General features: G+C 39.1%; 1 protein-coding gene across 5 annotated transcripts in view; it reads left to right on the top strand.

Annotated features, from left to right (window-relative positions):
- Positions 1–26,963, top strand: part of pdlim5b (PDZ and LIM domain 5b) — a 46,296-nt gene continuing 19,333 nt past the window's right edge. For all 5 annotated transcript variants that reach the window (XM_088070729.1, XM_088070728.1, XM_042509566.2 and 2 more), the window contains exons 1-3: positions 1–158; positions 6,312–6,417; positions 18,629–18,780. In XM_088070729.1, the coding sequence (XP_087926855.1) occupies positions 6,319–6,417; positions 18,629–18,780 (251 nt within the window). In that variant the 5' untranslated portion in view covers positions 1–158; positions 6,312–6,318. The remainder of the gene's footprint in view (positions 159–6,311; positions 6,418–18,628; positions 18,781–26,963) is intronic.

Here is a 26,963-nt window from a genome sequence, read left to right as displayed (position 1 = left end):
ACACCATGCAGTGAACCCTCCTACCGGCAGCCAGATGAGGCTGGCTTCTTATATGCGGAAGTTTGAGTTCCGCTCAGTCCAGTTGACTCCGAAACTGAGAACAGACGGACTGAAGTCACGCTTCTCTCTGCACACCAGACCCGGCTTCACAACGCGAGGTGAGTACTGTACACTACATCCGACCAAATCTTTCTAACAGCGGCACAGGGAAACTCTCTGCTCGTGCTACCGTTATTATTTTACAGCCTCATGTGTCTGTTACAAAGTTGCAATTAAACGCGCATCGAAATATTTAACGCTCGCTCAAAAACTTTACAAAAAAAAAAAAAAAGAAATAAACGACTTGTTTTGCCGCTCGTGTCATAGTTTCACATTTGTTTTACAGAGAATTGACAAGTTAGATAAAGTTCTATCGGAAGTGCACTGTCACGCGTCTTTTATGTCGCACACACACACACACACTGAGGCGACACAACAAAGTTTAATTTCCGTGACAAAAAAAAAAAACGTGCTGAATTGCACAGACGCTAATGTACAGTCCCTAAAGTAAACAAAAGATTGAGGAGGACCTCTAGGATTATCACCTTGTCCCATGACTACAACTAAAACTACAACATATTTCCACTTTAAAATTATTTTATATTGCACACTTAGTTAAGAGACTTTGGTGAATTCAAAGTAGACATTTTTTTAAGTGTAAAGTTGTTATAAATGTACTTAATATAAGGATGTGTCACATGTTAGAAGAACAGGTTACCTTAAACCACATCCACAAAAGGTCCCATAAAGTCAGGTTGGAACAAGTTGTCCCATTGACACTAAGTTAAAGATATTGAACTATACATTTTAGAGTCAAACAGGTTTTTTTTAAAGTCTTTATAATAGTCTAACAAAAACATTTGATCTGTGGTTGTTTATTCATATCAAAATTGGGACTTAAAAATAATATATAATAAGAGTCACATACAGCACAGTAGTGAGGTGCAGGACAAAGCGACAACACACACTGTGAGTCAACACGTCCTGGGATGATGTCAGCAGGAAATGTTGTCTCCTGAAGGCTTGTGAAAAGAGCATGACGTCTGAAAATCATCAGTCACTCTTATGTTCACCAGAACTCTGAGACATTTCATTTCCCATAACTAAACATTACTTTTAGGAAACGCAGCTGTATTTTGACACACACAGTGGGGAGGTCATAGAGGGCATGCTACTGAATGGCTCTTTAATTCAACCCTGTTGACCCGTGTTTGATTGCCAATTACTGTAAGAAAGCTTTTCTGCTGTGAGGGGGATTTCATTTTTTTTCAGCTATGACTAGAAAGTTACCCCAATTTTCTCTCCATATATTATATCATCTAAATTCAATATCAGACTATCTGGATAATCTGCCTACTAATTGGATCAAGCAAGTTAAAATAACATTTACAGTAACAGATAAATGTCTGTTAACTTGGCTAGTATGTCCCTTTGTGCTGCCCTGAAAGGATTGTGTCTTAATCCTGTTTTTGGTGTGAAAGTGCTGAAATATTTATAACAATAAAGTGCCATTATGACAGGAACTTGAAAGATAAGGCCCTCATGGAAAATAACTAGGATTATGTTGGAATCAGCTTGCAGGGAGGTTTATGTGAGTGTTGCTGATAAAATGCTTGTGTTGAGCTCAACTGTTTTCCTCAGTTTGGGAACACTGAAAGGTGTGTCTGCTCATGTCTATGCATGATATCATTAGGGATTGCAAAACAAGCAGGGACATGCGATGAGTCTAATGTTTGTTCACTCCATATTAGGAAAAGCTACTGATATGAGGGTATGGCTTGAGTGTGATCCAGATTTCACCATCCGCATTTTTTGTAGCTTTTACTGAGATGTCCCAGTTGGCTGTGAAATCTAATACTGAAAGAATCTGGTGTGAACAACTGTCATAGTTGTAACAGAGCTATTCAGTGCTTCATGTTATGAGAGCATGTGAGGTTTGACTCAAAGATCTTTGAATAAAACTTACAGCTTTTATGTTCGTTTTGTCACCTCTGAAAATATAGTTTTCTTGTCAGCATTGCCAGTTCAGATGTGTAGACCTTTGGGGGCCACGGCCCCTCTCGGACAACTGATGCCCCCCTCCCGTTGAAAATAATTGGGGGTCAATATTGTGATTAAAAGGCTGTGGTGTGCTCATTTTTAAGTCCGCACAAAGGCGGTGTTGTCTTGTGAACCTTAGATAACCTAAGGCACTGATTGTTATCAACCAAGTCGTCAAAGTCGTTTGCTGGGAAGCTCCAACTTTGGCAAAAATTTTGGCAAAGGAACAACTGCCATTTTCTATGGTGGTTGGCAATGACAACAGCAAACTTTTTTTCTTCTCTCTTTTAAATGTGTGTCCCTTTGTATCAGCCCCTCTCTTAAGTTTGAGGTTCTTGGAGCTCTGTGAATGCAGTGCAGGCGGAGCTCTCCATCTGTTCTCTTTTTCTTCAGCAGCAGTTTGTGGCTGGCGGTGTGGATAGCTGATATGTCGATCTGGTCAGAGCCGATCGATCAGATCGATGGATGAGAGGAGCGGCTGCTGTGAGTGAATGCAAACTTTTACACTCAGCAGAATGAGTGGTTAAGTTTCACTTTCAATGTGCCTGACGTTCTACTGCTCTGTGCTCAGAGTATGCTCTGCACTCCAAGAGTGTGGTTCACTGAAAAACTGAACTGTGCTTTTAATGAATGTTCAGACTCCGGATATAGAAAATCTATTTGTGGTGACAAATATTCTAATCGTGGTGGGCCGTGGATTATAAATGAAGGTGTGGGAATCCCTGCTGTGACTCCCTAACTGTCCATACTCATATGGTTTTTAACTAACATCTACCTTTCTACAACATAATCACCTTCCTGTGCCACCCCAAGATTTTCAATGGGGTGTAGACTTAAATTAAATGGGAGACAAATCTTGCAACAGTGTCAAAGATGCTATTGAGTTTCTTCTATTTAGGTTATTTAAAGATATTTTCCAAATAATTTTGAAAGTTTATGAGTTTAAGCAGAGTGGGTTTAATTTCTTGGTGACAATGTGTGTAAAACACATTGGGCAAGGCCTTGAAGTTTCCCTAAAAATAAAGGTCTTGGCTCACCTCGACCCTTGGTCACCTTGAAGAAGGAGACAGCTGTCTTTAGTTGGTTGCTTTCTTATTATAGACCTGCACATTCTACATGTGTGCACGTGTGTATTTGAGATTGATTGTGAAAGTGTGTTGTATAAATAGTAGAGCTATGTGCTCTTTGCTTTCCAGGTGTTCACCTCCTCCCTATCACTTTCACACGTGATTTTATTTCCATCTCTCCACCCGCCCCACACCCTTTTTCTTTGGCTCCTCTGCTGACTGCGTCAAAAAGCCTGTTTCCCTCCAGGCAAGATGGTGAAACAGTGTATCGGCCAACCCTCTGATTTGAAGTTTGTCTAGTACAATTGACCAGGTGATGGGCTGCAGCAGGTGGTGCTGGGCCCCAGAGGGAATTTGTGACGGGAGCATGACTTACTACCACAAAATGACATGCCTCTGGGATGACAAGGCATTATTATTCATGAAATACTCATCAGGAAAGTATGTTTTCTCTTCACTGCCCAGCACGCAAATGTGTGGACATTTCTTTTTCAAGGCACGCACTGAAACATTTAATTTCTTAGTCACATTCACACATGTTCTCCCGTTAATGGATTTTAAGTGAAAAAGTGAAATCCTCTTCACCAAAGCCAGAAATAATAATTTAGAACTGTAACACTGACATTTGAGTATCTGCGTTAAGTAGAGCAGCACTAAATGATAGCTGCTGAAGTGTTTTCCAATTGGTTCAACAAAAACGTCAGACCTTTAGTTCATTACATCAGAACTATCAGTCTTAGCTTCCTTTGATTCTCAGTTTCCCTCTAAAGTAAATTCTGATAACCACGGACAATGCACCCGTCTGTTCCCGAATTAGACTCAGCTTTGCTTCTACATTTCCCCCTTTTCCATATAATTGCAGTGTACGGTATGTGACATATAATGCTAATGCGTTAGCCTTTCATGTCATGTTTTCATGTCAACATTCACCCTTCCTGTTGGGCAGGGCAAAGGTGATACATTTCCACATGATCTGTGTTTTTTTCTGATCTTGTGCGCAAAGGCTCATACAGACAGATTCACCACAGCCTGTTAGTTGAATACTCATACCGTACCAGATGAGTAAATTAAAGTACTCTGCAAATATGGTATACCAATTTCCTCAATCATTAACCTAATACATGTCATAATGCGCTAAATGTTAGCATGTGACTGTATTTAACCTCAGTCTCGCTTCCAAAAAATAGCTTGCAGCTTCAGTTTTTCAAGGGAAAAGGAATGCATGACACGCAGGGCTTAAACCAGTGAAACTCAATAGTGCATGAAATATTCTACTGTAGTACCAAATTGTCTACGCTGTGTCTCACTTTTGGAACTGTCCATTTGATTTGAATGCACACTTGTATAATCAGGATATGGTATTTGTATCCATGCATGAGGTAATGTAGAAGATGGTGCATTTAGCCATTGAGAAATGCAAAGCAAACCTGCTCTCCACTGAAGCGTTGTGTTGGCAGTGATTAAAGCTGAGCTCTATCAAGTCTCTGATCATCCAGGGTGTGTCTTGCCTTTGTGCTGACCCCGCAGGCCCAGCAACAGAGGAAAGGCCAATGCTCAGTACATGACTGATGGAGTTTTAGCAGATATTTTATATCAAGCTTTCAATTTCTTAATCACCATTAAACCCCAGGCTTGAGTGTTAAGGATGATGCAGGTACAGGGCTGTTCATAAGACCAGGTCCTACTGGGTGCCTAATTTTCAAAATGCTTCACTTACCTGTGGTTGTTTGTTTAACCCACCTTGTGTTGTATAGAGATATAAAACATAGTTTGTCTAAATCTGGGTGTCTTTATTAGAATGTATCTTTCACAAGCAGCGGGTTCAGTGAAAGCACACTGAAATCATACGGTAGGTCCAAAGTGCAGCTCCACTGACACGAGTCACTGATCTGAGATTCGTTAAGGTAAACAAAGGAAAGTCAGTGCTTATGCTCACCATTTAAAGCTGTAGGAGGTCACTTTTATTTTTTGAAAAAAAAAATGAACCTGCCACCAAGTACCAAATGAGAAAATAATCTCTGTAAAAATCATATTTCTTTGCCTTCCCTATTGCCTTGTAGTGCTTCTAATGGCCTTACTGCGTATGACCAAACCAACCAATCAGAGCCGACAAGTTCACGCAGCTTTCAATCACCACGGCTTGTGAACTGGGATCAAACTGTCAAACTAAGCACCGCTGATCAAGATTCTTTAACTGCTAAGCCTAAATTTCTCCTTGAACAATTTCAGGAACATATCTTAGTGTACTGTTTAGCTGTAAAATGAGATAGTTGGTCTACCCTGGGGGCAGTGCTTAGTTTCGGCTCAGCTGTTTCCAGGGTCACAAACTTTATCACTTCACAGCTAAACAGTGCACTTCCAACTTCTTGTTTGCAAATTCTTGTATTACAGCCAAACACTACACTTAAACTACACTTAAATATGTGTCTGAGGGTATTTTAAACATACTTCGTTTAGAATATAGAGACAGTTTCTGCAAATATGAGAAAATGATGAAAATATGAGAACATTTTCATAAAAATGACCAACTGTAGCTTTATTGTTTATTTACTCCACCAAGGTTTTTCCTAAAAGGCAAAAATGTTCAATGAAAATCGCTGAAAGATTTTTGTCAAACGGCCATGTGTGCTAATCCATTCTGAGATGTGCATTAAACCCTGCAATGAACACAAATCATTATGGGTAATCTCTTTGCCAGTCATGCGTACCTGTCCACTAGCACTTGGATATGATTTATAACATCATATATTACAAACTCACTTTCCTTCCCCCATTGTGACAAATGACATTGCTTACAGGACCAGGGACCTGCTCTAAAGCTGTCAGCGCAGAGCTAGGAGCTTCAGGAGAGGACTATTAATAGTGTTGTACTTGAATTTAGATAGCTTCAGTGTGATAAAGTTGAAGCCCCAACTCGTCATGTGAGATGTTATTTGGAGACAAAGGAAAGAATGAAAGTAATGATCTTTTTAACTGCACACTAGTTATACATGACGTGATACACTGTTTGTTTCCATCCTCTCTTTCCTGTTATTCTCTTTCTCCTCTGCTGTATTCCTGTGTGTGTTTATGATATCATTTTCTGTCCGCAAGGAGTCTGTCTTTTGTTTGGTATTTTCCTTGCACAATTGATTGTAAAATATCTATCCTCCTGTCCATCTCTAGGTGAATCATGACCAGCAGCTACAGCGTCTCCCTGGCTGGCCCCGCCCCCTGGGGCTTCAGACTGCAAGGAGGAAAGGACTTCTGTCTCCCCCTCACCATCTCACGGGTAAGCTGAACACACACACGGGCGACACTCTTGTACCCTTCACTCCATGACAGTCACCTCTGAGGAATGCTGTCCATGCTCACTCCACCTCTGGCCTAGTCAGTGATGAAAGCGTGTGTGCCATTCATCTCCTGTGTGACACTCACGGCTAGATTTAGACACCTTCTGTAACAGCTCATGGCCTTTGTCACTCAGCCACTCACGGTCATGACCTACCCCCAGCTACGACTATTGTCATAATGTTACATAACTGAACTGTAACCTCAATATCCATCAGTTTAAAAAAGTCATTGGGGATGTATTTGGAGGATTAAACTGGTAACTGTTAACAGCTGCTGTCATTTTGGTCATTCAGAGGCTGGATGTTGCTAAATGTCACAGCCTTTCTCCTGAGTGTTACTCAGGCAGAGGAGACTGCAGTGGAATAATCAGAACCTGTCCTTAAACGCTCCATCTGAGTGAAACTCTAGAAAGCCACGATGGTTCTGTAATAACTATTTGGGACTTTGGGTCACATAAATTCAAACTGGGATTTGGCTCTGGCTGAACAGGTCCTGTTAAGCCCTCAGCTGGGAGAAGGACAGCTGGATTGGCTGGCCTACTCATTGAAAAGCAGACGTGTTTATAAGACAGGCCAGCCTCAGCCTACACAAAGTCAAACTGTTTATGTTTATGGGGTAAGGGATTTTTGTGCAGAACACTGTGATTATTGCACAAATTACAAGACGCCTGCAGTGCAGCTTGCCCTTACACTGTCACGTAGCAGTCTTTTGCAACCGAGGTGTCTCAATTATGCTAACATTGCTTCTTGAGAAACAGTATTAAAGGTGGTCAGCATGTCCTCTATCAGTGTATTCAATGCCTTGACACATCTCTGGCTGCTGCAGAATGAGCAGTGTTATTCAGCTCCTGCCACTTCCTGTTATGTAATTGTAATCTCCATGTCATGGCCAAGGTCAGTGACTCTGTTTATTTATTGTTGTCGGCAGGATCAGTTACAGAAATTTAAGAGTTTTTTTTTGGAGAGAAGAAGTGGCTCTTCCCAAGCGGAACCATAACCACAGAGTATGAAAAGGCCAGCATAGCTGCTCAGACTATTTTTATGCATTGTTACTGTGATAATAATGGAATGAAGGACAGCATGTTGTGGTGGTGGCATGTAGCTGTCAGTAGACACATTGTCATCATATCTCAAAAACAAGACATGAATCAAGCACTGTCACACTTGTCACCTGATTGGATGTTGGAGCACTTTTTTTTTATATAAGATTAAATAAAGATTAAAAACTCCAAGGCTTTCGAGACAGGAAAATAGAAAAAAAATTACATCAAATGGGGCATTTCGCCTCTGTTGCTCTTTCAGTTTTGGCATTGGCTGTTGAAAAAACATAAGACCGACATCTGCTTAAAATACGCCTTCATATTTGACATCGCAGTGCAATTGCACTTGGAAAGGCTTGCAAAAACAAGGGTGCACTGACCCCTGTTTTACAATATATTCCTACTATTTAGACTTATATGTGCTTATCTTCATGAGAAATAAGACATGTGAATTGATGACAGTGCAGTGTTTCCCACAGAATTAGAGTGTATGTGCAACAGTAGCTGACGGCAGGGGAGGGAAGGAAGAATGCAGCAACTTTCGCTGCCTCTGCAATGATTAACAGTAAATATATGTTTCAGCAGAGCTTCTAATGAATGGTCTAGCTCCAAATGTAGAAAATCTGTTTTAATCCTGTAGATGTTTTAATTGTGGCGGGCTGCCACAAATAAATGAATGCGTGCAAACGATGCAGTGATTTTTTGTTGATATGGTGCAACATGCACACTCCTTGTGTATAAAACTCACTGGAAAATGAAAATCAGATGGGCCCCTGACCCCTGATATTTGAAGGGATGTGCCGTGTCATGTTTTTACAAGAGAGTTAAAAATAAAATGAAACAGGTGAGTTGGGACAGATGTAAAAAAAAAAAAACGATCAAAAGCCTTGAATCTATTATAATCATAAATGCGTGTAATGTGGTAGTTTTTATCATTCCTACATATTTTTTTGTGGGTTTTGTGGAGAGCTACTCATGGACCACAAAAGTTTTGAATACACAATGTGTGTCCACCAGCAGTTCTGTGTTGAGTCATCAGCGGTCTGGAGCATGCCGCTGCACTGCTGAGCCAGGCAACATGACTCTCACAGCTTTTCATTCCATCACATTGTTGGTTAGTGTCATTCCTGTGACATATTTTCATCCCAGCGCATGACCAGTGAATGGCACCATAAATGGTTCAGATTTCTTGGTATTGTCTGGGCGCCAGGAATAAGTCTCCCCTTTTGTCTGTTTATCTTCCAAATCCTAATGTCACATAAAGCACAGCCAATATAGTGAATGTGGAACATGTGTTCTTTATGTTTGCTAGCGTAAAATACATACATTTTCATAAATCTGATGTTAGATCAATCAGTACTCCTTCTTCTAATCTGTCTGTGTCTATAATGTAAGTTAAAGAGGTAACTGTATTTACAAAGGGACGAGTAAGCAAGTATAAGGTACGTATATGGAAACATCTGCCAACGGTTTACTTCAGTTCCTTCATTAGCTGAGTGGTGAGGAAATCATGTAGATCACAGGCCCATTTTAAAGTTCATTAGAAACCTACTATGCTAAATAGACCGACTTTGCAGTAAATAATATGCCTTCACATTAAAGCTTGTATTTATTTTGCTTAGATGGATGCGATTGCCATGCAGTAATGATGTAATGACTTTACATATGCGTACCATATGTAACTGATCCAAAGATTACATACGGTACCATATATAAGGCTGGTTTTCTTACAAGATGACCACAGCCTGTTACCCAGAAGCCTTTTTTAGGAGTTTGGCTTTGGCCTCATAATATCACTAAATTAAAGTAAGAGATGAAGTGCATATACCATCAGTCATATGTATTGTGTGATATTAATTGGGACTTTGGTTAAAACTGGGACCACTCAATAAAATGTAATGATGACGTATGGAGGAAGGGCTTAAAATGACGAATATGTGTGCCGATGTCTGTGTTCCTGTTTCCCGAGACTCTTTCCATCATCATCTTTGGTTACTTAGCTCCTTTTTAGGCATCTCTTGATATGTTTCCACATAGGAAAGACTCACATTAAAGATTAGTTTTAAATTGTTCATGAAACCGCAGAAAATGTCGACTCAACAGACAAAACATAACACAGGAGTGAATTAAATGTGTTTACACGCAGTAAATTGAGTTGAAAAGTTTGGTCATAAATTCACCAGACTATTATTATTGTTAGCAAGATATTATGTAAACAAAGTTTGGAATATAAATAATAGTAAGAATAATAGTAATTTAAGACCAAGTATGAAATAATGACTAAGTAACAGTATCTCTCATTTCTAAATGTCTGCTTGTAGGAGGTCAGTTTGGGGTCAGCACAACAAAATTTTGCTCTTTTTCCATTGACCCCTCACTTCCCCCTCTTGTCTTCTGTGGCCTTTTGGGTGTTGTTTTAGTGGCATGTGATACTTTGAGTGAACATTACACAAACTAATTTTAGCTTTGTGTTTGCAGTAGGCTCTAAGCTTCCAGACTTTTTTTTCTCTTTCAAGCACAGCCATTATGTGTTAATATGGTGCGGCTACTTTCACTCTCAAAGAAGAGGAATGTGATGATGGTGGTGTATCTGGGCAACCGACATCAACATTAGAGGGAAACGGGGATCTGTGAGCATTTGTTTTAAGAGAAGAGGATCCGATATAGGCAGCCCCACATTGGACTGGCAAAATTATTAGCTAAATAATAACAATATTTATAATGTTATCTGTTAAGAATATGTTATGAGAGATGATAGTATCTTGAGTTTATTATTAGAGCTCTGTTTTGTGGGTTTCCAATGAGAAACGGCTGTTCTTTTTACAAGTATTAATTCAGTTTAAAACACCCTTTACTGCATTCTTTGATCTGATTAAATAGTTTCTTTACTCACCAGTAGTTCTTAAAATTCCAGTGTGTGTAGGATTTAAAGAGAATATAACATAAGTATGTTTTTTTGGAGGATAACGACCTAAAGATAAGAATTATAGTGTTTTTGTTACCTTAGAATCAGCCATTTATATCTACAGAGGGAGCGGGTCCTCGTCTACGGAAATCGCCATGTTGCACCGCCATGTTTCGACAGTCGCTCAGAATAAATGAACCAAACTCTGTCTCTGATAGGACCATTTGCGTTTTTTCATGTTTTGACATTTTCACGTCACCATATTTTGCAGCCACTTGGCTACAAGAGTGTCAGGAAAACACGATATTTTAATGTGGAACTGCATTATTCAGTAAGTGGTTCATCTGATTTGGAGAGACTTCTGCAGATAGTAAAAACCCCTGGTAAAAACCTCCTGAACTTCTGGATCTTTAGTTATCAGAGACAAAAGGTGAGCAGACATTAGCAGGTCCTGGGCTAGCAGCTTGTCTACGACATGCCAAACAGTGTAGGTGAAACACTGATTTGTAAGGCAAAACTGCTTTATTAAGTGTTTTTACAGGTGTCAATCAGTGGGTCTATTTATTTTGGAGAGAAGAGAACTCTGTGAATAACCAGACTGCTGGTAAAAACCTCCTGAATAATGGACACTGAAGGAATTTTAACCAGAAGTTTCAGTTGCAGTCTGCAATCCTCACTGCTATGTGCCACTAATAAAAAATTATAATTTTACACCTTAAATACCAGTAGTTTAAAAGACATACTTATTGATTGGTGGTGTATTATTGTTAAGTGAACATGTGTGATTTAACATTTCGAAAACATGACCTCATCATGCAACATTTTCTACACAACAAATTCTAAAATGATTTATACATAAAACCAAAATACATCTCTGAGTGTCCTCCAACTGAATCAGCTGCATAGTCAGATTATTGTAATAGTAAGAAAGGGGTAATATTGAGTATCATATATTCATATATGATGCACAACAATATGTGATAGCAACTGCTGAAGTTCAAGTAATAGAGTCTCTGCCATAAGAGGAAATGCCTCTCGTGTTTTTCTCAATGATTTACAATTAGTTCAGCAGAAAGTTAGTAGCTTGTGTAGCTCATTGGATAAAGAATAATCTGAGTGACATTGAGTCATAACTTTTGGTTGAGCTCCGGTCCAGAAAAAATAAAATCAGGCAGTTAAAAACTCCCCTGACATTTCAGGAAACTATTGACACAGATAACTTGTGGTCCATGCTGCAAAGCTGTCAAACAGTTTGTATTATTTTTTTTATCTGTCTCTGGTATTAAAATCTCTGGAGCATTTTTACATGGTACTGAAATTTGATAGTACCATATTTTATAGATTTGTGAATATACACTGCACAGGGCATATTTACAATAATAACCTGCGATTCTGTGCAGGGTCGTAAAGAGGTGCTCAGGTTGCAGATGGGTTTAGTAGAAAACTGTTATCTGCAGTGTGTGTTTGATCCCAGTATGATCTTCCTGCTGTCGGCCTACAGTTGTAGTGAGGGCATCTGCTTTCAATCTCTCTAATGCTATATGGCAGCGCTATAAAGAATAACCAAGCCGTCACCAGATTTTGATTTAGATCGCTCACAGTATTTTTTTATTTTGATGAAAGATAGGAACAATCGACTTTCTCTCAGTTTTGATAAGAGAGAGGAATGTGCTGAAAATTCACAGGCACAGCGGGATCTGTCTTTCTGGTTGCAGGTTGGACTACAACCTGTGCTACATTTTTAGTCCAACTGACTTAAAGACTTAATCATCAGTGAAAGCCACTTGCAGTGTTGTGCAAGTTAACTGAAAAATAGTTACAGTTACAAGTCATTTCTCTCAAGTTATTGAATTACTTTACTAATGACTGCATATAAAAGTTTTTTGGCTTAAAGGAATACTTCACCTGCAAAATGACCATTTGTATATCAGTTACTCTCTGCATGTTACCTCGAATTTGTGAAGTACTTTGTTTTTCTTGCACGCCTCCACAGTGAACAGAAAATCCAGAAAACAGCAAACAGGCAGAAATCCTTTATAACCAGCATTTATAACCAGCTAATCTATATTTAACATCTGTTTACAAGCTCTCATACAACTACAACAGTCGTGTGCTCAGTGCTTCCCTAAAATATGCATTTTTGCTAAACGTTACAATAAAAAACACTTCAGCCCAGGAGTAGCGCACCCTGAGTGTACCTGAGCACCTGCTTGAGTTTAAGCTCTTGTGCAGGCCCAGGAATGCAACTTGTCCACGCTCCCATTATACTACATGAGTTGTATGTGAGTTTGTACACCGATGTTTGATATAGTTTCGCTTATGGTAAATGTGGACCCTTATTACTTCAATGCATGAAGGATGTTCTCTTTTTATGGATTCATCATGGAGGCTTGTGAGAAATACAAGTTTTCTTCATGAATTCATGGTAATACATGTTGAGTAAAGAATGGTCATTTTGTGGTTGAGGTATATATATATTTAAGTTGCACTGCTGATGCTGTCCATTTTACATTTACCATATTCACTGAAAATACAAAATATCACAATGATGCAAAATATGTATTAAAATTCCACTGGCATGTCACAGCTTTTGGAAAGTAGAGACACTGTGTGTGCTTTTAACAGGGTAATAGTAGTCTTTTTGTGTCAGTCCTGTCATTAATACACTGCCAGAACATTTTACCACTTAACAATCATTATGCTGTTTGACTGATTCCAAAAAAAGCCCAATTGAAACCCCACAGGAGAACTGAATGAATCATGGATGGAGGTGGAAACCGGCACTTGCACTTGGCTCGAGCCCCACCACGACTGAAAGCCTTTTCATATCATCTGCCTCAGCAGAGCTCGTCATTGGGGTTTGTTTCTGACCTGACTAAAGAGTATTCACTATTCAGTGCCGGGGTGGTACTGCTTTGTGTTGTTTTGTTTGCGTTGTCATGGCGATTTGACTAAGCGCTTGTACGTAGGTCTGCTCGTGATCTTGTGTTTTCTAGGAGCCTGATTGATGTAGTGAGAGACCGGGGTCAAACCATGACAACCGCGGGTCTAACTCTGTTCAAGTACCCTTAATTGCGATGTTTGGCTTGGAGGAAAAGACAACTTGCTATTTGGTCCCCTCCCTAACTGCTATATCCCTCTCTCCTCCTGTTTATTGTTTGAACAGTTTATGAAAGGTGTTGCAGGTGTTGCAGGTGTGCAAGCGTAAAAGAAAAGACAATAAAATGTACTTTATAGCTTCTGCTGGTGCTATCCCAGCAGGTTGCTGCACAGATTCATCCCAGCGATCCTGCAGGGTAGACGCTTTCTTTTTGATGAGCTTTACAGGTTGAATGGGTGCAGTCCTGCCTGTGACTCAAGCTGCTTTAGCCTTCTGTGTTTGTGATGACTTAATGTTAGGCCCAAGTCTTTTCCATATAAGGTGCTCTACCCTACACAGACATGACATGCATCTCACAGGCCTTCAGTCCTCACCACAAGACGCTTCCTGTAACATGACTTCTCAAAAGTGAAATGACCACAGCCCGCTTCCTTGCTCCATAATTTCACTGACGGCAGAAAATTACACCAGCATGGAACATGATGAGTATCCCACTGGTGCTGTGGTGCTTAAATCTCTTACTTCACCTTAAATGTGTTTGTTCTCCCATAAAAAAAAGTTGTGTGTGAAATTTAAAATATTTGACAAAACACAAGTACGGCACTGATCTATTTGGAGAAGAATTCAAGTATTTTAGGAGTTTTGGCAGCCACCTACTCAAGTGAACAGAGACCAAACCAGATATAGATCTGGCTAGGCACTATAGGTCATAAATTAAGCCGAATCAGCTACTTAAAAAAGCTGCTTTCTGTCTAAACAGAATCTGTTTTCACTGATAATTAATCTTATAGAATGCTTTATTGTTTTCATTAATTTATTGCCTAATTAGGGATAAGTTAATTACTGAGTAAACATCTAAATCTAAAATTTTGGAATGGACTGGATTTTTTTGATTGCTTTTGTGACTGTATTTGATTCTGGCCTTATAACAGATGGATTAAAGACACATGGGAGAAATGGACTGTTAATTTTTCAAGGCTTCTGCTCCACTTCTTGTGTTTTTATAGTCAGTCCGGTTGAAAATCCCTTCACATTTCTCTTCATCTCTTTACAGTCAGGCGAAGATGGATTTCTTCCACAAAGACATTTAGACCAGAAATAAATTAAGAGGCCTTTTATCTACTAATATCATAATCTCCAGTGTGCTATGGGATTTGCCATAAGCCTTCAGATAGATCTGCCAAGCATTTTGCAGTATGCTGTGTTTGAGCAGAGGAACTTAACATGTGTAGTTTTGGAAGAACTAGTCATTACCAGTAACTGCACAGCAGTTAAATCAGCAGTGTGGAGCAGACCACAGCAGCATAGCAGCCACACCATTATGTGGCTGGAATCCCATTCATGTAAGTGCAGTTGGAAAGACACTTCATTCATTTGGAAACATCTTTCTCTTCCTCTGCCAAACTCACATAAAGCCCTATAGTTGCATTTGTGAAACAGCCTTGGATGGCTTTTTCTATATGACCTCGCAGGGTTTAAAATAGTCACTTGTGTTTTTTGATTAAGTGCACAAATTACATGATGTGATGTGGTTGACAGCATTTGGTTGAAAAATGTTGCTAAAACATCCTGTTCTCCTGAGAGAGTCGGAGTAGAACGGCCAAAGTTCCAGTTCATTACTTGTCTGCTCTCCATCACGAGTGCTTCAGACCTCTCTTGATTTATATTTATAGAGCACGGATGCCGGGGATTCCTACTGTGACATCTATTTGTTTTGTATCCGTGTGAAAAAGACAGCATTTGACTGAGAGAAGTTCATGAAGTGCTCTCTCTCCAGTGGAGGCTGCAGCATTAAACATTAACCACATATACAGAACTGTGCAAAAGTCTGAGGCTGCCTTGAACTTTGTTATTTACTACTTCTCGGTAGTCTTAGTCTCTTTACTAAAATACAACCAGAACATACAGGAAATATGTATACAGTATTAAAAATGCAAATATGTCAGAATAAAACAACTTCAACGGGCTAAAGTTACAACTTTTTAGTGTGACCTCCCTCTTTACTTGATATGTCTTGAACTGTTAGGCAGACATTATGAGATTTACAATACTGATCTTCTGGTGTATTTACACCAGGTTGCATTCAAGACATGTCCAAAGCTCAATTTTGATTGTTTAAGAGACCTTTTTGTTATGGTTGTACGATTCCATGTTTCACACTAAATATTGACCTCAGTCTGAAGTTTTGTTCTGACTTTTTGATGTTTTAATGCATTGTACACCTTCTCTGTATTCTTTGTTTGTATCTTAATAAAGATACTGAAAAATAACTTCATATAAATCCCCATTACAACTTTGCTAAAACAACAAATCTATGGTGGCCTAAGACTTAACACAATGCTGTAAGAACACAGTTTTCTACAAATGTTACAAAAGTCTTCCCTCTCTTTGTGTCTTGAAATAGTGTTGGAGGAGCTGCCATATATAGAGCCGTATAGTATTGTCTTTTTTCACGTCCCTACATGGAGAGAACTTCAGAAGGCCTTTTCACTCGCTCTCTTCCTCTCGAACAAACAGTCGCGCAGAGAGGGAGACACAGGAGGATTGAGAAAGAAGGCTCCATTTCTCAAAGTAGTTCATTCAACAATTCAGCAGCTTTTTTCTGCCATTAACCTCCAGCAGAGAGTAAGCGATCTCTGAAGAGTGCCTACACTCCTTTTATTGGCGTCTGCCTTGAGGAGCAATGAGGATTTTATTGAAAGTAAATGAGTCAGGACACACTCACATGGCAGGTGTCTCTCTGCCGGACTCTGAGTGAGTCAGTTGAAGCTGCGCACCCTTCCCTTTGTTAGTAACACTTAGCATGTGGCTGCACTATACGTTTCCAGGACGCTGGTATGCATACATCAGCTCCAGCTATGCATTCTGCACTTCCCGCTACTGATCTGCTTGATAATGATGCAAGGAAAGCACGGCTCCAGAGAAAATGTGCCGGTCACTGCCACCGCCACTGTCACTTCCTCATTCTTTCTCCCTTTCCCTCCCCCTTCTTTTCCCCTATTTTATTATGAGGGTTAACACAATGGCGCATTCATTACGTCTCATTGGCTCCTTTTTTTAAAACCAAGAGGAAGTCTTTTTAGAGTTACCTAACCTGAATGCATTCTTTAGCAGTGGTGAGAGTGAATGTCTTGTTTTGTGTTTATCTGTCTAAACCAGGGCTGCTTTGATTCCTAGCAGCTCACAAGTGTGTGTGACTGAAAAGTGGAAGGTCTTTTGCATGCATTTGCATTTTATTGGTTAATAGAAATGTACTGTAGATGGCAGTGGGGACACAGTTAACTTGACATTTAAGTTCCAATTTTATATTCATCACACAGTAGAGCTGACAGATTAAATCACTTTCCCCCTCATCATGCTTCACGCTCTCTTCATTAAACCTTGCTGTCCCTCAACACATTCGTAGATCTCACCTGCGCTCCCACATACGTGTGCTTCTCATGTTCCTATTTGAAGAGTTTGAGGCTTCAGGCAGTTCTGTTTTTTTTTTTCCCACAGCTGAGAGATGACATAAAGATATGATCCTAACAAAAGCACCATAATATAATAAAGTACATGGAGTTCTTTTTTGTTCATGAATAATTACAGGTTTCAGGTTCTGAGTGTGCTGAGAGATTGATGAGGTGTGCAGAGCGTTACGTAATCACTGGTCGATTTGACACACCTGGTAGAGAGTCATCCCTTCGTCATGTTTTTTTTTTCATTGCTTCCTGTGTGTTAAATGCGAGTCACAGCGTGGTGGAAAGCCAGAGAGGAGTTGATAAACCTCAACCCTACCTATGCACTACTCTTTCGTATACAGAAGGTTTTGGAATTTAAGCCTTTAACCCCTTGCTGCTATATTTTAAGTAAAAGCTGCAATGTAAGGTCCCACATTTTTAAATAGTGTGGCTTTGTACATTTCTCACTAAAAAAAATTGAACTTTTCTTAACTTTTAATTAGCTTGGGAAAGCATACAAATATACCCTTTCCACATATTATAGGCTTTGTTTAAAATACATAAGCAGAGTTTAAAATGTAGAAATAGCACTTTTACACATGCTCAATTTGCAAAGGCATAGAATGTGTGATCAGGCAAAATTTTTAACTATTGGGGAGGCTCCATCAGGGCAAATGGTACATAAACATGTACCTAAACTCCCAAAGGAAAACCTGCTTCAGAGCAAACAAACTGCACCAACACCTTCAGCACTGCAATAATAGATGGAACAAAAGGCAAAGAAAACCCTGCGCTGGTTTCAAGTTTCAAAGCGTTTGTAAAGGCATAGTTTGTGTCTTTTGAAATGGGTTAGTGTAGGTAGTTATTCATAGTCGGTGTGTTACCATAGATGGCAGTCAGCACATCCCCATTTTGGGGAAGCAGACAGGAGTACTGACCCAGAGGCTAAGCAACGTACTGCTGTGGAAAGGGTGCAGCAGTCAAATTATTATTAGCAGTGAAATTATTATTTTAGCCACCTAAAAACAATCCCACCTAAAAAATCTAAATCAGTTTAAATGTAAGCTATATTGATAATATTTCTCTGATTTATTTTGCCCTGGACTACTCTTTCTGAAAGTAAAGATCATCATCTAAATTTGCGTGTTAATGAGAACTTTCACTTTTGATTTTTTAACCTATTTATTTACTCATCAAATTAAATATTTATTTACTTGTATCTTGATGCATAACATACTTGTAAGTGAGATATATAGTATATATTCAGACTTTGAAAAACCATTTTGATCTATGGCAGAACACATTGAAGCTTGTTTTCGTGGATGTAGAATCCTGTCCCATTGATGTTGTGATGTTTTGAGGAGAATAAGATGCCTATCTTATCTGACAACAGTTACATAAGACAGGAAACGGAAAGGAAAGCACAACACTTGGTGATTACAAAAACATCCTCGAAATATGCAAAGACAACATTTTAATTTAAATGTCTCTCTGTAACTCATTTTATTAAATGGCACATGCATACCTAAGAGCTGCAAATATTAACACAGCAGTGGAGGCATAATCAAAGTTAATTCTGTGTAAATACTTCTCTATTTGGTGCAAATATGTACATGATGAGCTTCTTTTTCATTTTTATTTTTTTTGTTTTGTCTGTCATTGCAGCTCACTGATGGAGGTAAGGCAGCCAAAGCCAAGATGAGTGTTGGAGACATCATTCTGTCCATTAACGGCCTTTCCACGGATGGCATGAATCACCTGGAGGCCCAGAACAAGATAAAGGGCTGCACAGACAATCTCAGCCTCACTCTACAGAGGTAACAGTGGCACACATGCACGATAAACACATGAGCAGGCACTTTCTACAACATAATCTATGGATTTCCTCTCTCAGCAATGGAATGCATACGTTGTTGATTTTGCCTACCGCTGTGTATTTAAGCCTGTTTGAAGAACATGCACAGAGCCAAGAGTTTCCATGCTGTGCATATATGACGCTACTTTTAACAGGATGGTGAACAGACAAACAAAAAGATCTTTAATTGGCAATAGAAAGCTTGTTTGCCATGTTTGTGCTTTTATATTATTCGAAACAGATGAACTCCTGTTGTGCTAATTTAAAACAGTTGATTGTTTCTGCAACTGCAGATGGTATGTCACCGTCCCGCAGGAAGTTTGGGAACGTTAAAAAGACTGACTGAAGCTTGAAATTTCTTGCACTATTTTATGCATCTTGTCATTTGCATTATAGCTAGTGAAAACTGGTTGGCAGGCACGACATTGGATTTATGGTGACCCCCCTGTGTTCTGACCATTGTACAGTTTGCAGTGTAGCATTACATATTTGATTATATTAAACAAATTCAATGCAAATAGTATTGATGGTTAAGTTCCGGTGAAAATGTGTGGACTTAAATACCTTATCAGAACAGTACTACACAATACACACACACAAAAACAAATAACCCTCTGAATCATCTGTCATTACAGAAACATATTTTTATTGCATCACAGACAAGACACATATCTGTGAAAATGGCATTATATATTTTGATATGAAATATGTCAAAGCTTGATTAAGATCTTTTTTTGCAGTTGGTGCAGCCTTTTTTTGCAGAATCTTTTTTGTAGCTGGTTGTCAAGCAGTGTATTTCGGTGCTGCTGTACACGACATTCACTATTATAGCAGTAATGCAAATTCATAATCAACATATTGTGAGTGTTTTTGTATATTATATCTTCCCATCCCCAAATAATGGTTTACACACGTGCTTCCTGCCTGTGTATCTGCTCTTGTGTTTCTTCCATTAGACAAAAGGAAGACCCCGGTATTCTGGCACCCTTGAGTGTATTAAAGCTGTAGTGCAGTGAAGCACTTTAAATGAAAGCCCCCCCCCCTAATATAGCCCTCCATGAAGCCACAATATATGCTTCAAAGAAAAGAAAACAGGGATTCGGCTGAGGTTGCCATTATATTTGTCCACCAAGGAAATGTTTCAGTCCAAAGAACTTTTATAGTCCATCTGCAAAAGGGCCAAAGTTTCACCCATAGGGACACTTTGAGATGGTTTTGTAATACAAAGAAATGACTCAGACTTAACACTACTTTTCACAGGCTGCACTGAATGTCCATGTTCAGTTCACTCAGGTCAGAACATGTAACGTGGAAAAGCTGTTTGTCTTATTTCACGTCAAAGATCAAAACAAGAGAGATCCCTTCTATTGAATTTCAGCCAAACAGTGTACATTTTCTGCAGCCGAGCGTAAAGAAGAGTAGCTTTAGCGTCACGGACAAACAAATGAAGGCAAAGCACGCACACTCTCCAGGCTGTAAAAGATGTTGACAGAAAAAACTCACAGCCTGGTTTGCATGTCCTGTCATTCCATCACCACATCAAAGGAGAAAGGAGCCTGTGTGCTTTAATCGTGGGAAAATTGTCCTAAAATAGCCCTGTCCCACAGCTGCATGTAATCTACGGTGGGTAATGGACGCACAATGAAACATCAAACATTCTGGTTGTGCAGTACTTGTAAACTATAACTAAAATCAACCACTAAACAACAAAGGTTTCCTCGTTACAAGTAATACACAATGTACAATGTAGTTTGCTTCATTTCTGGCGGCATTATTTAGAAGATGGTTGATATTGCATGTTCTTTTTCAGGGACGCAAAGAAGAAATTTAAAACTAGTTTACTGTGTTTATAGTATACATGGCACTTTTTAATTAAAATAGATAAACATTTGTACTTTTTTACTTGGGACTTGAGAATTAATTATTATTAGTCCAAAGAAGTTTGAGGAAAGTGGGATTAGACAGTTATTAATTTTTTAGTTTTTAGTTTTTTATAAAATTCTACAGCCTTCCAATGGTGTTCCTTATATATTTAAATGTGAATATTAAAATTTTGGTCAAATTATTCATGTTTTAGCATCAAAATGCTATATTTCCAAGCCCTTCTAAAAACATTTCCCATTTGACATGACATATGATTTCTGCAATATGTCCTTGATACATATATATCCACACACTGCCATGGATGCCACATTAATTTGGTTCTATATGTCGCACAATATTACAAACAAACTAAAAAATCGAGTCAGTGGAAGACCAGCAACTCCTGTGTGCTGTGAAGTAAAGGACTATTTTTGTCAATGGAGTCTGGTAACTTTGAAGAAGGCGATATAATGACTTAAGTTACTTGTCGAAAATGGCTCTGACAACCAGATAAAGTGGTAATATAATCTAAATATAGTGTATACATGAACTGATATTGTTTTTTTACTTAAGTTTTTGAATAAAATATCAGCATCTTCCACCTCCAAGCTCAAATCCGCCAAACACTTTCCTAACTCTCCCTGCTTACAGTGCCAGCAATCAACTGGTGGAGACGACAGCATCAGCGCTGTAACCTACGTCACCACTTGCTGATAGCAGCTTAGTCGGAGTTTTCATCTGAAAAACAAAGAAAAGAATGATGAGATGGACCCGCCCTTTTAACACTTTTTAACGAGAACACCACATCACTTTCTCCATCCACGCTCTCGATCTGATTTATGGTTGTGATGATCACTGATAAGACTTTTCTTGTAATAACATTCCAAGAATGCCAAGACGTGATTAATGTGACGACAGTTTAGTACCATTATGTCACTCAGTCATAGTTCACATTCTTTGGTAGTTACCTAAAAGAAAAACGTGTGCATCGAAACTAGAAGCACATGTAGATGTGTAAACAAAACCCCACAACAGCCCTACATTTATTTATCTTTAAGCTTATTTATTAAACTTTTCACGTATTTCAGCTCTGTCCACATGAGTGAGCTCAGCTAGATGCACTGATATTAGTATCACAGGCGAGATAATGAAGTCTATCTACCGTATGCCGTAATCAAACGGCAAATCACACATTAAAGGCCCAGTATGTTGGATTTAGTGGAATATATCAAGGGTGCTGTTTGCTAACTTTGTTTATTTGAATCTTTATTCAATTCATTCAAATAAATTTAAATTATAAAGCCCATTATTACCAATCAAATAAGTGGGCTTTACAGCATACAATATCACTCTGTCAAACCAAATATTGGGGCCTAGATGGGGCCATTTGTGTTTTCACATTTTTGCATTGGCCTTCATAATTCTCTTTGACGCTTTGCACAAGAGAGAAATCTTTGTTGGTTGCAATCTGCAACCTCACTGTTAGATGCCATTAAATCATACACACTAGACCTTTAGATAATGTTAAATGTTTAAATTTTAGTCTGAAAGAGAATGCAGAAAGTTGTAGATTTACATGTGTACATTAAATAGAAGTGGTTCTAAAATGACTATCAGACGCCATTACATAGTATGTTTCCAATAGCTAGAGAAGCATCCAATTAAAATCTTTTAGCTATTGCATGCAGTCTTTCCGTTTATCATCGAGCCAAAAAGGCACTCTCAGTTATTGGTGCCAATAATAAGTTATTTCCTTGTTGCTAGGTAAGGGGAAACATGTTTACTGAGAGGAAATGGACTTGGGGTATGAAAGTACTTTCTCCATGCTGTTGTCAACTGTCTAGATGAGTCGAATGTGCAAAGAGCTGCTATGTGTTTTGTGACAGAGAGGGAATCCAAGTTTTCTTTGCCAAGATTGTGGTCTCAAGAAAACATGTCAAAACAGTGTCTGACAGCACTCAGTGACTTTGATGAATAGAACAGACTGGGTGCCCAAAAAGTCAGTTCCTATACAGAAATGACTACCACACACTGTTAATATTGCTTGTGATAATGATTTTTTTTTTCAAATCTGATCATCCATCCTTTAATGTACTTGCAGTACAATACTTTTTCTACTATCAGTGGAACCCTGTTGCTGACAGTCAGTTACACCATGCAGGCGGCTGTGGGAAGTAGCCTTAGGAAAGTATGATAATTGATGTTTATTTATTGTCATTGAAATATGCAGCACAGCGCAATGAAAACCCGCTCCTTAGAGGTTGTGGCTGGCTGCACCTGGTTCCAAAACCTCAAAGATAATACATATCAGCACCCCTAGCTCTGCAGTCCAACCATCTTCATGATGTTTTACACAAGAATTTGTGTCAGCTCCCACAGCCCAAGAGTTACTCAGATTCTGTGCATTGTCTGCTTTGTGTGCTCCGAAGACATGATGTTTCTGGGGAAATGGCACGGCCTGAAGCTTTTGGAAAGTGTTACTGGTTGTATCAGTCTAGCAGATGAAATGCTGCCTGACAGAACAGATTATTAACTCAATGATGAGTGGAAATTCCTGTACATAGGTCAACAAATTACTCTTAGACCTTTGAAAATATCTTCTTACATTATCTCTTTTAGCTTTTCTTCTTTTGATCGCATACTCTCCTTTCTTGTAATTTGAGATTTGATTTTCCAAAACTGCGGACTTGTTTTAAAGGTCCCATAATGTGCTCATTTTTAGGTTTATACTTGTATTTTGGGTTTCTTTTAGAACATGTTTACATGCTTAAATGCCCCCTCCAAAAAAACAAATAAATCTTCTCATACTGTCTCTCCAAATATAGCTGTATTCACCCTCTGTCTTAGATGCTCTGTTATAGCGCCTGTGTCTTTAAGCCCCTCCTCCAGAAAGAGCCCTGTCTCTTCTGATAAGTCAGTGTTTCCAGGTCTTCCACATTTGCGTTTTTGACATCTTTGCTCAGTCACACAATGCCCCAAAAGATGACATTTTTCTGTATGCCGATGTGGAAGTAAGCATTGCCCTGGTTCCCTCATCAAAAAGCCTGTAGGATTTTTCCATTGGATTTTCTATTACTGTAGAAAAAAAGCTTTGTTGTAAACAAACTTTTATGATACTTACATGTTTTGTTCGGCAAGATGGCATTTTGTTCACAAATTAAAATCACTTTTGGGGATTTTGGAAGACTAAATGCACTTTCCATAAGTAAAAAGTTAATGTTAGGCTAAACAAACTACACTACGGTCGCATCTAATTTTAAAAAAGTATGTATAGTATGCCATTTTTAATAAGTGATAGTATAGCATGTCATCAAAAAGAAACAAAAAATCATGTATAGTCAATCAAGTATAATATGATGTCAGATTGTGTGCATTTCTCTGTGGACTGAGCATTTTGAGACTTTCACAGTATTTATATAGCACTTACACCTGCTTTATATTGCAAAGACATGGAGATCTGACTTTTTACAATATTGAACCTTTAAATATACCTTTTGGCTTGTCCCACATACAGACAGTGCTTTAGCTACATTATGTAATACAGATGAGTTTTTTACCCACAGTCCCCTTACTGTAGCTAAACACCAGTCAGTGAGGCGGCTGTGGGTTAAATCTACAGATATCTCATACATGACCCAGCAAGCCTGATGGAGTGGTTATAACAGGGTTAAGCGGAGGACAATCCAATACAGCCTAGAGCCCCCGCTGACTCCTGGCTGCCTCAGCCAGATGTGGTGTGGTGGTCGGAAGAAAAGTAAGAAAGGATGGGGGCCTGTTATTGCATAGCTTGGACCTGCATTAAAAAGATATATTAACTGGAGTTGCAGTTTATTCTGTTGTGGTTCGCTGCATCCAGAGAGCTGACCTCAAGGAGAACTCACTTCATTTACCATCTTGATTTATTCATTGATTTGGTCTTGATTGCTAAATGCAATTTTGAGTATCTTTTGACTCGTCCTGTGGTTTACTTTTATTCCGCTGTTTGCTTGCCAAGACGAGCACACATGACCTGAGAGTTATCACAGTGAAGCGCTGTAGAGGGGAATGACAAGGCACATGGAACTGAATGCTATGAATACCCTCCATCACTATGATGCATGTGACTGGTGATATGGACAAGTGCACTGGGCTCCTACTTGACACGTGTACAGACACAGGCAAGTATCCAGGCAACTGACAGGCTGCCCAGTAACATGTTAATGAGTGTTAACTCTGAAAATAGAAGTCACATTTCTGTCATTGTTAGCCCTGTCACAGTTTTAAATCTCATCCCCTTTCTTTTAAAACCATTTATTCAGACTTTTTCCTAATGAAATGGCCTTGTGAGCTCGACTTAAAAGCCGAAAAATCCCTCCTTCGAGATGCTCATTCTTGGTGAAATATGAGGGAGCAGTGAGAAGAGACTGGAGAGGCCATGTGCCAGACACAAGCTGTGAGTTTTGCCACTGAGCGGATAGACCAGCTGCACAGAAAAACAGAAATATACAGAAAGAAAAGTTATTTTCCACACCCGTTAATTCCACATCCCTCTGTCGGAGTTTTTGTTTTGCTTTCCTATGTTTTTTTTTTCCTCTGTGTTTTCCTTCTTCTCCACGCTTTGGCTCAAATTTTCATGCAGCGGTAAATCTGAAAAAACAGATAGTGTTTGCCAGGTCTCCCACAGAGTTTTAACATTTATCACGCACGTTAAATATAAGAGGGCAGGTCTTGTTCGACAAGGTCTTGGAATATTTTAACCTACGCTTGACATTAATAGCGTGTGAATTCAACTCATCTCCATCCTCCCACATATCATATAATATCTGTACCCAGTTCTGACTCCCAGCCCACTTTAATATGGGGGTGAACAAAACTGTGTCTAAATATTAAAGCAAAAGATGGTGACAGATGCTTGGAGTAAGAAGATCATGAAAGATGTTAAATGGAAGTTTTCCAAAAGAAACTGTGTGTGAAATTAAAGTGAAAACAGCGCAGAGAAAATTAAAGGCTATACATATTCGAGCAGTTTTCCCTCCATGTTAAAAACTGGATATGGGAGTCTGTTTGCTGGTGTGTGTGTGTGTGCATGTGTGTATTGTGGTGAGAAAGCCGTGTCTATTAGCCTCTCCATCATTCAGTCAAATGCCATGTGCCAGACTGTTTCTCTTGGCCCTCAAAGAGACACGGGCAGGGTGGAAATGTGTCAGTCTGCTTTGCCCTCAGGCTTATTCCCCCGGTTAACCTCTTCTTTCTCTCGTTCTAGAGTCGTGTGTGTGTGTGTGTGTGTGTGTGTGTGTGTGTGTGTGTGTGGGTGTGTGTGTGTGTGTGTGTGTGTGTGTGTGTGTGTGTGTGTGTGTGTGTGTGTGTGTGTGTGTGTGTGTGTGTGAGAGACAGTGGTTGCACAGACAAGCCTACGCTGATGAAAACCGTGCTCAACAACTTTTTTTTTCTTCTTCCACATACCCTTTTGCTTTCAAGATAATGTTTACTTATATCTTGCACTCATTTTTTAGTTTTTTGAAAGCTATGTAGTCTTTAAATTTGCTCCATAAATAAATTTCTGAGATATCAGCATCTGTAATCTAATAAAACATTGCATCCTGATTAGATTAGGAGGAACCAATTGAATTGGGCTGTTCTTGCTTGAGCAAAACCAGGATGGGCAGGATTTCTCTGTGTTATGAACAGATACAGTAGCACAAACTGTACTTTGATATACAAGAAATGCAGTCTAATGGATCAGAAAAAATGCAAATATTAACATAGCCAAGATCAGAAATGCCTCTAAATTAGGGGTTGTGCACACAAGCCACTATCAACCCAGTCTCACTCCTAACTACAGATACAGATGCTTGGTTAGTGGCCCTCGGAACCAACACAACAAGGCAGCATAAGATGCCCTGGTGGCATCAGGGACCAAACTTCCACGTTGACTCTGGACTTTGACCTAGGAGACTGCTGTCTATGTCCCATGTGAAAGCAAAAGTCGGCCGAGTTATAGCATGCTGTTATGTGTTGGATGTTACGCCTGTGACATTTCCCATGACTTTACATGACAAGAAAGAAACCTGTTTTTCTAAGCCTAACTACACCTTTTGTTGCCTAAACCCAAGGAAGTAAACCTAAAAAGGCCCCATGATGCGACATTTTATGATACTTCCAATATTTTTGCGATTTTAAACGTGTTGCAATATTCTGAATATTTTATTAAAATGTGTTGCAATATAATGTGATGTGTTTTCAAATGTAAATTATGTCCCCAAAGAACAACTTTGTCAACATCTGTATTACCTAATAAGATAA

The sequence above is a fragment of the Plectropomus leopardus genome, chromosome 20, assembly GCF_026936395.1.
Source record: "Plectropomus leopardus strain MGB_pleo_1.0 chromosome 20, ASM2693639v1, whole genome shotgun sequence".
In the NCBI taxonomy this organism is placed as follows: Eukaryota; Metazoa; Chordata; class Actinopteri; order Perciformes; family Serranidae; genus Plectropomus; species Plectropomus leopardus.
The sequence above is the reverse complement of the archived record's forward strand: the minus strand, read 5'-3'. Positions and strand labels throughout refer to the sequence as shown.